Source organism: Solea solea, chromosome 1 (genome assembly GCF_958295425.1).
Source record: "Solea solea chromosome 1, fSolSol10.1, whole genome shotgun sequence".
Lineage (NCBI taxonomy): Eukaryota > Metazoa > Chordata > Actinopteri > Pleuronectiformes > Soleidae > Solea > Solea solea.
In genome coordinates, this window is record NC_081134.1 from 36,980,249 (window position 1) to 36,994,941 (window position 14,693).

Here is a 14,693-nt window from a genome sequence, read left to right on the forward strand (position 1 = left end):
ACTGCACAGCGAGACACTCGCGCGGTGTCAATCAGCTTCAGATTTAATGGTGAGGGATGCGAGATGAATTCCAATGAAATATGAGGTGAGGCGGGGATTATATCGCAGAGGACCACTCTTCAACCATAGGGTTCAAGCTCCTGCGTCAGCAAGAAGGTATAGCCTGTGCGTTGTCTGACTGTCCTTGAGCAAAGACCAGTGTGCTGTTGTTTTTGTTGTTGTTGCCCTCAACAGCTGTTGACCCTGTGCTCTATTCGACCTAGAAAAAGACAGACTAAGAGTGACCGATCCCAGGGAATAAAAAAGCATCAGTGTAGCTCATTTTCATGATCATTTAAATAACATAAAACTGCTTCAAATGTGGCTCCAAAAAAAAGTTGATGCACATGCTGTTTTTCTCCTGCAAATGATTCCAAATGGAGTTATTGTGATGTATGGTTCAGTGACTTTATTAAACTGCTGCTATAAAGTGTTTGAAGGCATAATTGACTTTGGCTCACAGTGGATTGAGTTGTGTATTCTGGCCCTTGAGTGCCTGCTCGCTGAGCGTTCACAATGATCGAGGAGAATATGGATCAGAGGAAGCATGTGATTGGTTACTGAGCGCTGGAGCACTGGTAATCCTGTTGTGAGACTGGCAAATGGGATTAGGGCAGTGTAAGAGAAACAGAGCCGGGAGGACGACCGGGAGGCTTTACATTCACGGCTTTATCTCGAATTTTCCCTTAAATTGGCGTCATCACTTTGACACATAGCCAACTGTGAGCCTGCTTTCCCCACAGGAACCCTCCATTACGGACTTCAACCATTTTGAAAGGCTGATATTGTTCGACTGAATCAGCCAAATGCTGATTTTTGTGCTGATAAAAGAATATTTTTGCATGATCGGGGAAAAGCTTAAGTGTTGTTTTTGTTCCCTCTGCTGGGAGGAAAATCCACTGGAGCCCCAAAACATGGCCAGTGCTTTAAAGCATTTCGACCCAGCTATAGAACAGAATAGAAACAAATATGAGGACTAAAATATTTTTGAAAACCTGTGAGAGAGAGAAAAAGAAACACCATCCCTGTGTTTCCTCAGAGTTTTGTCAGTAGGTTGCCTCCCTTTATGTTTTTCTTTGACTTAACACTTCCTCGGCACACTTGGAGACATCACGTTTGCTTTGAACTTGTGTACAGTACGAAAACATGACTCCCACCAAGTGAGATAACTCATCAAAGTAAACATGGAGCCTTCAACGTGGTGTTTTCAAAGTTTTTTTTTTGTTTTGTTTTTTTCTCTTCCCCAAGTCTTTTGTTGTCACTGGAGGAGTTGAGAGTCTTCCTATCAGCACGGCATTACGCGCACACTCTGATCACTGTCAATCACCTGACACCTCCAGGAGGAAGAAATGTAGCCTGGTGAAACACTCCTGTCACAGCCATGCCTTTGTTTCCTGGCAGAGCAGCTAATTTCAAGCTGGATTTTGACACTGACGTTTGTTTTAATTTTTTTTTCCCAAAACAATAAAGCTCTAAAACGCATTGAGAAAATGGACGCGTCTGTGGCGGTGGGCACCGGCGAACAGTTTGAGCAGATCAACTCGACAGTAAATCAGCATAAACTCATTTAATAAAAAGCCACTGAGCACGCGGCTGCACCCACAACCACATTAGCGTTATCTCCGCTGTCTCCTCCGTGTGACTCCCATCTCTCCTCATGTTCGAGGCTTCAGTGAAATGAAGAGCATTAGCCCGGCCGCTTGTTTCTGACTGACCCTGCCGGCGTCCTCTGATGGGATCTTCTCCGCTTCCACGATGCCATCGCTGCAACCTGCCTTCCCATCTTCGTGTTGCCCTGCAGCCACATCTGCTCCACTTTTCCACCTCTAAATTGTCATCTCAAGGCGGTGACTTTAATGTGTTTGTGCATGCATGGTCACACTGGGGTCTTCATCAGTGATTAATCCGCAGGTTGTTTTTCAATGCATCGTTTTGGCTAAAAAAAAAAAAAGAGAGCAGAAAGTTCAAAAAATAGAGGTCATCTCACTGATTGATTTTTAAGCTGATAAGAATTCCATCAATGTCACAAAACTTATAAATATTCATTAGCAATATTAAAGAAAAACAAAAAAGGAACATTATATCAATGATGCCGTGCATAATAGGCATTGATTCAAGAGAAATAGTGTGTTTCCATACTGATACTCTGACAACCTAACGCTTTGGAATTATTTGAGCATCCATTACCACTAGGTAGCAGCAGCGACTGTATGTTTTCGTAAAGAACCGTTGAGGAAATTCATTTTATGAGGGTCACTGAATGCATCTCTAAGCTCAACATGCTGCTAACTCTGCATTACTCAGACTAGCTCTCATGCACTGAATCATGGAAAAGAAGGTGCTTTGGGCATCTGGTTTGGACGCCTCCCTGAGAGGTTTTTTGGGCATGTCCCTCAGGGAGGAGACCTTGGGGGCAACCCTTGACACACTGGAGGGATTATATCTCTCGGCTGGCATGGGAACGCCTTGGGATCCCCCCTGGAGGAGCTTGCGGAAGTGGCTAGGGAAAGAGCGGTTTGGGCTTCCTTAGGCTGCTGCCCTCCTAAAGTTATTTTTGCCATTAAACTTTAGGAGAACATTATTTAAACATGCAGCAAAAGTGGCCCTTAAATGAGCAAAGCCACCCATTTTGCCTGTTATTTGTCCTGGGCGTGCTACTATCCAGTAGCAACCACGGCTGTTTGGGACTTACAGTATTAGATACTGGTTCTGCTGATGCTGATTACCTAAGAATTTTTTTTGGTGTTAAATGATATTTTGAGAAAGAAAAGCAAGAAATCACCTCATTAGATTAGATGATTAGAAGCAGCTTTTGATTGAATGAACTACTTCACTAATTGAAAGCAATTTTGTAAAAGATATAAAGGCAGATCAGAGAGTGTTTTCACAGCTTCATAAAATGTTACTTTGGAAGACTCTGTGTACTTATTACTCCTCGACAGCACATTTTTTTTAAACCGTGCTTTCAAGAAGGATGCGGATATTGCAGCTAGGTTTTTTTTTTTTATTTTTTTTTTAAATAAATTCTCACATGATCAAAATGTCTTCCGAGGTGACTGTCATCACCTTGCTGTTATTTATTTACGTGTTGATTATTAGCACGCGGGGAAACGGTTCAGCCACAGCAAATCACAGGATGTTGTGCGGCTTTTTTAGGAAATGTGTGTTTTTGCACGAGAGCGGGGTGGGCGTGTGTGTGTTGTGGGAAGAAGCAGGTCACTGTGTGCCAAAGCGATTACCTTCTACCTCTAGCATCCTGCTAATACACGGCGTGGAAGAGGGAAAAGAGTCAAGTAAAACTCAGTGAGGGAATTAAGTTTATTGCATAAACTTAGTTTAGAATTCTTTTCTCAGCTTCATTCCGGTTATTGAAGGGTTTGTGTCTGACTTTGAGACCCAAATAATTATGTTATCCTTTTACATAAACGTGTCTGTTGCAGGGCTGTCACTTTTTCCAAATACATGTTTTAAACAACATCATGTGACATGCTATTTGGATACACATACACAAACACCCATGGTTGACCAACATAACATCACTTACGGCATTCACCACTTGTCTAAGGTCAAGCCGTGCTCGCAGCGCCCTCTGCTGGAACACACAGTAATGACTTTAGACTGTCTAATGCACATCTGGGCAGTTTTTAAAGATTGGGTTTGAACTTTCTCCCCCAAGTTTGAACAGAGTTTAGATACAAAGTGACACTATTGTAGGAAACAGAAAAAAAACCCTGTCAGCTTTTCAGATGCTTTGCTCTCGTGATTGTCCACTGGTTTGATTTATGTCCTCCCTTGAACTGCTAGAGTTTATTTTGAACCCAAACCTCATTTTAAAGTTCAAATGGAAATCTGAGTTTTAAAAAGTGATTAACATTACAAGGAGTAACAACTATTATTGGTATTGATACTGTTTTGACCTTCGCATTCCACATATTAGGCAGAACTCATCACGTCCTGTTTTTATATCTGACTTAAAAACACATCTGTCCTCTTTGGCGTTTGTTGTGCTGTGTGTCTCCTATGTTGTGTTGAGCTCGGTATGTGTCTTATGTTTGTTTTTAAATGTTTGCTTTATGAATGCGGTATTAATGTGGTTTATAAATAAGCTGGCTTGGATTGGATCGATTCTAAAGTGGAAGTTTTGAGCGTCGTTTATCTGCTCAAGACTGGCAGGAAGTGTTGTGACATGACATGTCACGAACTGATGCCTTTTCCCTGCGTGGATTCATGTTCTGGCAGCTTGGGGAGGGAGCAGCGGGGGAGGGTGGAGGGTGTGATTGTGGGGGGGGGTGGGCGCGATCTGTGACAGCATGACGACAGTGGAGAGAGAGAGACAGATCCACCCCCACCCACCTCCACCCCCGGCAAGTGTTTTCGGGCTGGCAAACAAACTGCTTGGAGTAGAGGTCAGGAGCGCTCGGGCCATCGTGCTGCTGACAGCTCAGATTTATTTTTAATCTCGATGATGAGAAGTCACCACACAGATCATGTGGCTTGTTAGTGTTGTGTGGCGAGCCCCCGGCCGCCATTACACCGTGATCTTATATGAACAAAAAAAAAAAAAGTGACAAACTAATGACCTTGGTGAGGTAAAGCCCAGATAATTGGAACTAAGCTGAATGACAGCATTCGATTGTTATTCCACTGTTGTTTCCTGCGCCGTGAAATCTCTTTGCTTATGCATGTTGAAACGCCAGGTCATTTTCCTCCTCCATCTTACCCTTATTAACATGTTGACCGCACTGGGCACGTGTGTAGGTCAAAGTGTGTGAAGGACTTTATGTAGATTGCACTTACTGTCTATTCACTTTTGGACCAATCGCTTTATAATTGGGCAGAAACATCATTATTGTTGCGTCTGCTGCTATCATTCCATGTCTAAAGTGAAAGCGGTCACACTGGAGAATTTTGCTGACACTTCCCTCCTCTCCTCTCCATGTCTTTGTCTCTCTCCCTCTCTCTGTTCTGATAGGTGCCAATTATACAGCCCCTGTGTTGAAGCCTCCCTGCCCACCATTGACCCTGTTATCCAGGTTTAATGTCAACTCTCTGGCTCCAAAGTGGAAGGAATTACCCCACTCTTAGTCTCCAACGAGGAAAAAAAGACGAGCAACACAGCAAAATGCAGAGCTTGACTCGTGTGCTCTTTCAAGTCTCCTTGACTACTCTTTCTTTTTGGTGAAATACAGGGTCCGAACTGTGTGGATAAACCCCCCAAGGGTTTTGACATTTCAGCTTTTCTGCCCTTGTTGTTCTTGTTTTTTTTTTTTTTCTGCTCCTCTTCTGGCTTCAGTGTTTTTTTGGAGGCAACCCAGATGATGGGACCGTGTCGCTCAGGCACATGCAGAGCCCTGGCTCTCCTGGCGCTCCTGTTCACCTTGCGGGAAAGAGGCTGCTGGGGATTGAATCCCAGCTCTGGGGATCTGGAGAAGTCCCCACACTCAGATCCAGACTCCTGGGAGGTCCTGCACAGGCACAAACGCAGCTGGGTGTGGAACCAGTTCTTCGTGTTGGAGGAGTTCACAGGGAATGAACCGCTCTATGTTGGCAAGGTAAGTGATCTGTGTTGCTTTTAGTGGGTCAGCACTAGCATGTTTTTTTTTTAAATGTGCACAGGGGAGTACGTTTGCAGAAACAACCGTTTTTTTGGCAGAACCTATCTTTAACCCTTGTGATAAACTGATCCCCACGTCCCTGTTTAATACACATATCAATAACCTCCCAACGTAATGACCCGCAAAATCTGGGACAGCAGAGGTTTACAGAGTATGTATCCCTCCCAGTGCCCTATATAATGTTAAACAAATGCAAAGGCAGAAGTCAGACAATGCTGGGAAAGAACTCTGTGTTTAATTCCAGCCAGACTGAAGCATGGCCTCTCGCAGATGGCTGCAGTTTTAGTTTAGAAGGTGTTCTTACGACATGACAAGGTAATTTGCATTCTAATCAGTAAGGTATACGTGTCTTTGTACAGTGGGTGTTCTGCCAAGTTGCAGGCAGAAAGAGCAGAGTAATGCATGTTTTGGCAGGTATGTAAGTGCAAAACCTGCCCAGTGACATTTAAAGTAAGGCACAAATGGCAGAGTTAGTGCGCGGGGACGCTGACAGAGTGACTAATTATGCATTAATGAGATATGGTAACGCCGCTGTTCTGTGTATGGATCACATTCCCTCAGGTGAAGAGCAGTGGTGAAGCAAATATGTAGATTTAAGGATTGCAGTGAAGCTAGAAACAACACAATAATTTTTTTTAGACTGCTGTGGAAATGCAAACGTGTGGATTGAAACGCATTGTGGTTATATTTGCTTACAGTTACAATACAAACGTGTCGATAAAAAAAGGCAGTTTATGCTGAAAAGCACACTTGGGAGTATGATTTGACGATGAAAGGAAACTTAATCAATACAGCGCATCCTACACACAATTCAGAACTTTACAGAACGGCAATAACGCTCCTGATACTTAGTTACTTTATATATGGTGAGCTATTTTAACGTGCTGTAATGCTACATATTTTTATAAGCTCATCGTTGTTTATTTATATATATATATTAAAACTAGTCAGACACCATTCAAATTATGTTTTAAATTATATTACTGGATTGTAATTGCTTGTATTCAGTGTGTTGGCAAGATTATAGTGTTGTAGAGTGAAGCTACAGTGTGAACTACTTTATATACAACTGAGTGGTTTCGTCCAACACCGTAATTGTCGATGTCAAAGTAGTGGTGTAATAAATTCACACAAATTGTGTGCAATTTAGTGCAGAGTAGCTTGAAAAATAAAATTCTAACACAGTAGAAAGTTAGTAACGGCACTTTTATTTAATGAAGTCACGAGTAACCATAGCTAACAAGGAAATTACAATGTTTCCCATGAAATGTATTTGAAAAGAAGTAAAATATCTTTGAAATAAAGTTTATACACAATTGACTACTGAAAATAACTGTTACGTTAAAAGGATATCATTTCCCTTTGAAATGCAGTATGAAATATAAATATTTCAAATGTGGTTAGTCACACCCCACTGCTAGATGTAAAAAAGTGACTATAAATTCAGCTGTATGTAGTCAGTAAAGAAAAAGTAAAGTTTTCATCCCCCACTAAATAAGTGTCCTGTAAGTAAAACTATATAAAATTCAAAACTTGTGTAAAGCACAGACACAAGTGCTTCAGAAGTCTGAATAAATGATATCTGATTATTTTCTTACTGGAAATAACCAGTAACAGATGCCAAAAGAAATATGGTTTGAATGACGGTGCATTTACTTCTCTCTGTACCGTGGTGTACTTGACATAAACGGTAGCACAAAACTGAAATACTCAAGTCAAATGTAGACAATAGCAACTCCTAAATCTGCATAAATACAAAGGTTAAAGTTGCCTCTTGAAAAAAATAGCATCAGAGGGTTTTGATGTGCTCGAAAAATGCTTTCAGCACCACATTGTAAATGGACAGCTCCTGCCTGGAAACAGTCTCCAGCGAGTGCAGTGTGGGGCCAGATGGGTCGTGGATTGGTCTCTAGATCCCTGTTATCTTGGAGAATTTTCTGCTCTCATTATTAAATTAGTTTTCATCTTTCCGCTCATCTGCAGGATAATCATTCTCATCTGCATGTATTTGCCGGGTCTGCTCTCCACAAGCCCATTTCCTCATCGTCTCTGAACTGGATTACTGTCTCCAGCTGGAATTAGGATACGTTTGACTGTCCCATTGTTCTCCCCTCTATTTTTTTTTTTTTTGCCAGAGGGATGCTGCAGGAAAGCATCTAAATCAGAATGAGCGTGCGTTTGTGAGAGTGCCGGAGTTCAGCGAAAGGTCATTTCTTGTCCGAGCGTCTGTCGGACATCCCCCTTTTATCCGAGTGGCAACGGGAGAGCGAGGCTTTCTTCGTATTTGCTTGTTAACATCCGCGCTGATTGATACGATTTGTCCTCTGTTGCCTGTTGAAAGTTGAAGAAAAGAGGGCAGAGCGGGAGAATTCAGAGTGCTTTCCTTTCTTTTTCACATACTTGTGTCTGATTGGTTTTTCTGTTAGTGAATCCCACAGGATGCCAAACAGACTGATTACTTATTCATAGATGTGTAGAGATCTGCTTATCCTTGTGGAATATACACAAACTCATTTGCTGGCCCCTTTTCAGTTTAGCATTATTGGGTCCACAGCGCTGCAACCACTCTACCTTTCACTTGAAAGTGTACATAATGAGCATGTGCTTTGTTGATTTTTGAGAATCAAAGACTCGAAACTCTTGAAGCCTCGAGATTTGTGATTTGGCCGGCACCATGTTGAGATTTTGGAGTACACCTGCTGTCAATCACACTGCATAGTCTCTATTCATCTATTTGCCTCGTAATGAAAACATAGTTTACAAAATAGTTTTCATGTGTTATTGCAGAAGACCTGAAACGATGTCTACTCATGTTAAATCCAGTGAAAAGTACGCTCGTTTTCATTCATACAGACTTCATGCCCTAGTGGGCATTTGATATATTCTTACTTACATGTTGTCTTAAAACCAGGGAAAACAGGAAATATGTCCACTTTTTATATATACACGGTTTAGGACTAAACGTGGGATTTAAAAAGGTCAGACTCACCTACGCCTGAACATCTGACCCTCATGCCCAAGCTAAGTCTAACCCCTTTGAGAAGTATGAAAAGTCAGATTCATTTACTCCCCACGGGCAGAGGAGGCCGTCTGTGAGCCTGAGAAGCTGTCACGTCATTTGTTCCCTTAGATCGGAGTTGTCAGATAGTGTGTGTGTGTGTGTGTTTGCTTTGGTCTGACAGGGCACGCCGCCGCCGCCGCTGCTGCTTAAAGTCTGGGTTGCACACGCTGACCCCACCACTCAGTGTGAGCGACATGGAAGGTCCTGCCGTGTCAGCAAAATGACCTGACTCGAAAATGTATTATTTTGCAAAATCAAAAAAAGGAGAAATGATAAGAAGAATCAAGTTTTTGAGCAGGTTATAAGGGGAAAACACAGCAACACGACTAGTAATTTGAGAAACAATAGGAGACTGTGTCTAACTGGGAAGCCCCTGGCCAAGTGGGAGGGAATTGGGCTTGTAACCAGAGGGTTGGAGGCTCGCCAGTTTAAATCTCGGTATAGGTCAAGGGCTAGGATGCCCCTGAGCAAGGTACCCAGCCCCCATTGCTCCCGAGGCGCAGATAAATGCTGCCCACTGTTCCTGCGCCCAGTTTGTGTGGGTGTGTAATAAGGATGGGTTAAACGCAGAGGTCACACTCACTATCACTAATTGATACGGGCAAATAAAACAAATTCAAATTCGGTCCTCCATTCAAACAAAAGCACAGTCGCTGCAGAATTTGGTCACTTGTTTGGCTGAAAGCAAAGGGAAATATGATCAAGTCAGTGGGGGGAAAAAAGGGAAGTCATCACTTTGGCCTGGCTGCTCCCTTCGACTCTGCAGTCTGCTTGGCTTTAATGCATTCTGTCAGATTCAGAATTTCACAACCAAACGTCTCATTATGCCTTGGCACTCTGCCTCGGGTAAGTGTACTGGCCTGGTATCAGCTGCAGTCACATCAAGCCAATGGAAACATACACTGAAGAACCAAGTACTACACATGGTTGGCTGCGAATTGGCGACGCACGTCTTTAAATACATGCCGCTGGAGCACTTAGCAAACACTTAGCGGTAAACAAAGATTTCTGAAGGGTTTTCACGTGACTTGATAGCTGGAGACGTTCAAATCACGGTGTGGAAAGTGAAGACAGTGTAGGGGTTGTGACTCCACTGGTACCACAGAGATTCATTCAATTCATACTTTCCGCATTTGCAAGTCTGCTGAGGTCCCAATTTAGTACATTTATTTATTGAATCGATGAATCGAGCCACTGCACAGCCAACGAAAAAACATACAGGTGCTGGTTGGTTGTAGGAATAAAAATATAAGCATTAAAATGCTCAGTTGGACAAGTAGTCACAGCTGATCTCAAGAGTACAAATATATGTTGCAGGACTTTCTTGAGTTTAGTAAAAGAAGCAGCCTCTTGGAAGACATCACGAGTCACAGCACGACGTCCATATTCAAATCTCATTTAGCGACCATTTAGAGTTAAAATCCGATGGCCCGGTGGCCGTGTGTAGGTGGACGCGCAGTGGACCCCCCTGCTTTTCTTCTTGTTGCTGAAAACCCAGCGTGGTGCTGGCCAAAATAACAACGCTCACGTCTTCAAAACAGCAGTTAAAAAAACAGTGGGAGACAACACTGTGGGTTGCCACATCAATCTGCGGCAGGATATTAGCATGTCGTGCCATTTTACACCATTAAAGGTGACGGATAAATGTTTAGATTTGTGCTTTTATTAAGGTGCTGTGTCTCCTCGCTCTGCACTGGGGAATATTTTTCCTCCTTTCAGTGTCTTTCTGCTATGAGGCCCTTTTGTCTTTAAAATAAACAGATCTGTTTATTTTCAAGTGACTGGAGAAATTCACAGCCTCTGAGGCACGAGTGCTGTTTCACATCGCGGGGAGGTGCGAGCACGCCGACATGACCCTTATGCTGAATCTCACTGTGTTTATGGGGGGTGCCGTCAAAATTGGCAATCTGGCTAACCACCCGAGTAACGGATGGACCGCGTTCACCTTATAATTCAGGCTGCATTCAGGCGTGATTAGCCCGGCGCTCTTCTGCTGCACTCAGAAAGGGATTTATTCCAGGAAAAACACAACCATCTCATTGAGGAGCAAGGAAATGGAAAACATCTCTTGAGTGGAAAGTGAAACTGAGCCGCAGATCCCGTCTTTTTTTTTCTCTTTTTCCTTTATTCAACGAGTGTTGTGTTTAATCATATTTGTTGCAACAACCGTTGGACCATTGGTGATGTCTGACCCGGTGTGGAATTTGACAGTAATTTGGTTTAATAACCAAACAAAAGGCTGCATGGTCAACGGGGATAGTCCCATGCATAATTACTATCCGAGTGAACAGAACCTGCTCGTATGCAAGCTATTCCATTAAAATTCTATTAGGTGTTTGCTGTCGAGTGGGTTAGAATCATAGAGCATGGGGCGTTGCTTCAAAGGTCAGCCTCAATAGCATCTGCTTGCACTCGCCGGTGCCGCAAACACGTCAGCGCACCCGGGGAGTGGCGAGAGCAGCATGTTGAGCCGGGTGATTCAAGCTGACATAAGGGCATCATACGCACAAGAGCCAGGGGGGGAATCATGTGGAATCCTTGGGGTCTGTGGGGCGGTGGGAAAGTCTTTATTTGAGCCAGGGAATCAAAGAGGAAGGAAACGGCAACGTAAAGTAGAGACTGGAGGGGAGTCAACACCAGCACAGCGGAAAAGAAGACACACACATATTGTTTGTGTTTGTCAGTGTTGGTGGGAAAATTCTTCGATGAAGTAAAGTGCAGTGGGATGTTTGGTCCAGGGGGAGGAGGTCACTGATTCAAGACCAAATAGATACCTTGATTTGTTTCCTCCAAAGAAACTGTAAATAGAAACTGTGGTATCTGTTGGCTGCTTTTCACATCCCGCTATTGCAAACAAAAATAATATAATGGAGAACACATCAACGGTTTGGTGTTGGATGCGGCTGTTGTGCCAAATGTGCAGGTACAGCTGAAAATCGTTTGTTTTGTTTGCAAATGGATTTTGTGACAAGCCAACCTGAGTCAGTGCTGGCTGTGAGAAAATTGCTGTTTTTCGTCCTTTGTCAATGGGACTGACGCTCCTTTCAGATTACCTGACTGAGATGACTCATATCCAGTTTTTCATGAGATCTAATTATCATTATTTTTTTTTGGGGGGGGGGGGGGCTGTGTGGACACAGACATCCAACTGTGAATTCAGATGTGTGCCACTTCAGTATGGGACCTTAGATCAGATATATATATCGCATATGCGGCCATGTGTTGGATCAGATTTGAATTAACCCTTTAACACCTTTTGCGCACCTTGCAATGACCGTAATTACGCAACGGTTTGTGCTATCTGAAAAACTTGAACAGTTTCTGAAAGCTGAGAAGTTGGTTATTATGGTAATTTCACTCGTGCTGTTGCAGGAAGCCGGCAAATCAGTTACTTTGTTGCCCGAAAAGGGAAACAGTGGGAAAGACGCCTGTACATAGTTTCCATTTTTTGCCCTGTTTTTGGACATTGAGCTCCAAATAATATTCTTTAAATATGTTTAATAATTCATTTAATAATGATATTTTCTGGCCCTTTTATGATTAAAATAAGCAACAAAAAAGTCAAGACATACATTTTGAGTCTTAGGTGTTAAGTGAAGTCATCTGATTGGCACTTCTATAAGAAAAGTCAAAATGTTTGCCAGTCCAAATTCAAAACCAATATCTTTTTAAATTCAATAACAGGGTGAACGTGTGATGGTCTGTTTTTATGGCATTGCTGTTTTTTTAAACACTGAATTGAACCATTAATTATATAGGTAGCATATAAATCACATGTCTGTCTTTTCACATGAAAAAAAAATGTGTCTAAAATTAGCTACACCCTCATAGATATCCTCATAGTTATTTCCAATTACAACGGCTGATTAGACCTCCGGTCAGGTGGAAGCTGGGTGGCGCTGTGCGGGGAATTGTGCGACGATGCCAAACTACAGAAACATGAAGGTGTAATTTGTCCTGCAGGGGAGTGCAGGGAGCTGTCAATCAATCACAGTTTGCAGACGCCCACAGAGTCCTGCGAGAGTGGGCCCGAAGCCCAATTCTCTCTGAACACACTCTAAATTTTGATTAAACTAAAATACTCTTCTCCAAATACAGCACATTGAATGAACTGTGTGTCATATTTTGACATCTTGAAAAACGGGTGCTGCTCCCGTGCAGCGTTTTACCTCTCATATGTTTGCACTTATTACAGAAGCTGTTTGTCTCTTTGCCAAACTGAAGGGGATTATTTAGAGCTTGGCTTTATTCGCGCTCCCCGTTTCTCACTCTTCGGCGAGGTTCTTCAAATTTACGTCGGTCTGATGACGGCTGGGTAAAAAACAGAGGTTCATCATGTTGGCATTTGAGTTACGGTAATAGATAAACCTTTCGTGTAGCGAGTAATACTCTGACTTACTTAGTTAAATATTAAATATTAAATATTAAGTGGTGGGGGCAGAGAGAGTTGTGAGGGAGTTTGAAGTTGCGTATGTTGCGTTTCCTCTTTTATCTGCCCTGTTTGTTTGTTTGTTTGTTTTCGTCTGAACATTTTGGTTGCCGAAGTTTCTTGAAGTGCTGATGTGCCGAAGTTTTCCGGCATCCCAACAGGTCTGATGTTGAATAATTCAACAGAGGTCCTCGGCCCGTGCTGCTGAGCGCAGACACACTTTGAATGTAGCTACAAAAGTTAAGTTTTTAAATCTGTCTATTTTCCCCTCCACAAAGTGGATAACGGGTGGACTGGAGGCTATTGTGTTTGGTACGAAGCGTCTTCCTCCACTTCAGTGAAGCATGACGGGGCTCAACTGCACACCGGCAGTTCATGTATAACAAAGGAGTTGGTTTAAACGTCTGCCACTTGTTCCTCTTGGATGCCGTTGTGGTTTAGAAAAGAGTTGGGGAACACTGTCCAGGTTCCTTTGAAATGCAAAAATAGCTACTCGGTTGGAAAGTGGAAGACTGACATGATACGAGAGGCAAAAGGAGGGAGCTGTTGGTCAGGCGTCTGCATGCAGACGCTACTTATCCTCAAAAAGTAATGAGCCATTACAGAGCTGTGCTCATTTTTCACACGCTAATTACATTTCTCATGGCTATCTGAATAAACTGAAAGACGCTTGATCTCATTGTATCCAAAATTGGCTTTAATACCGGCTGATATTGCAGAAGACAAGCGATTCGAGGCTTTACAAATGTTTCCTTAAGATTACCGAGATATTGAGTTTCCCCATTTAGGTTATTCCTCCTTTACTGCAGGTGCCTTCAGAGAGTTGCTCATCATGTCGAGTGTGTTTTGAGATTGATTCATTATGTATTAGCCTCCACCTCTTGTGGGACCGTGGGGTTCAAAGTCTGTCAAAATGCCATTGAATTTGACTCTAACAAACAGTGAAGCTGCTCTGTAATCTGATTATCCCCCACTTTCAGCAGTAGTCTAATTTCGGAAACACCCATTGGCGCGAGAAAGCAGGTTTCCTTTTTCAAAGGTACAGGAGGAGGAATAATCTGGTTAACAGCTGAGTTTGTGAAGGTGAAACCTGATTACTTAACCATGTATAGTAAAAACCGTCTCCCGGTTTCTTGGCATTGTTACGGGTAATATAATTTCAGAAAGTACCAATGAAAGAACACATTATGCCAATGGCTCAAAGGATGCATCTGTTATAATCAGGTGATACATGAAATGGCTGTGAGTTACTCAGCTAATTTGATGAAAATGATGTTTAATGTATTATTACCTCTGCAAAGAGATTATGTTTTTGCTTACATCCGACTGTTTTTGGGCACCATCACTCAAAAGGTTAAGGACAGATTTTGATATAACTATCTGGGGAGTGTAGGTTATGGACAGGTGCTCTGGATAGAGAAAACTATTTGCATTTAGTATAGAAAACTAAATTAGTACAATCACATATCTTAAACTTTGTATACCAAGTACCACCTGAGAATATTGTTGAGCTCTTGAAGTAACACCATCATCACCCACGTTAAAATGC

At 42.6% G+C, this 14,693-nt stretch overlaps 1 protein-coding gene across 3 annotated transcripts in view; it reads left to right on the forward strand.

The window, feature by feature from the left end:
• cdh7a (cadherin 7a) overlaps positions 1–14,693 on the forward strand; it is a 140,790-nt gene that overhangs the window by 15,756 nt on the left and 110,341 nt on the right. For all 3 annotated transcript variants that reach the window (XM_058627929.1, XM_058627937.1, XM_058627920.1), the window contains one exon: positions 5,012–5,591. In XM_058627929.1, the coding sequence (XP_058483912.1) occupies positions 5,355–5,591 (237 nt within the window). In that variant the 5' untranslated portion in view covers positions 5,012–5,354. The remainder of the gene's footprint in view (positions 1–5,011; positions 5,592–14,693) is intronic.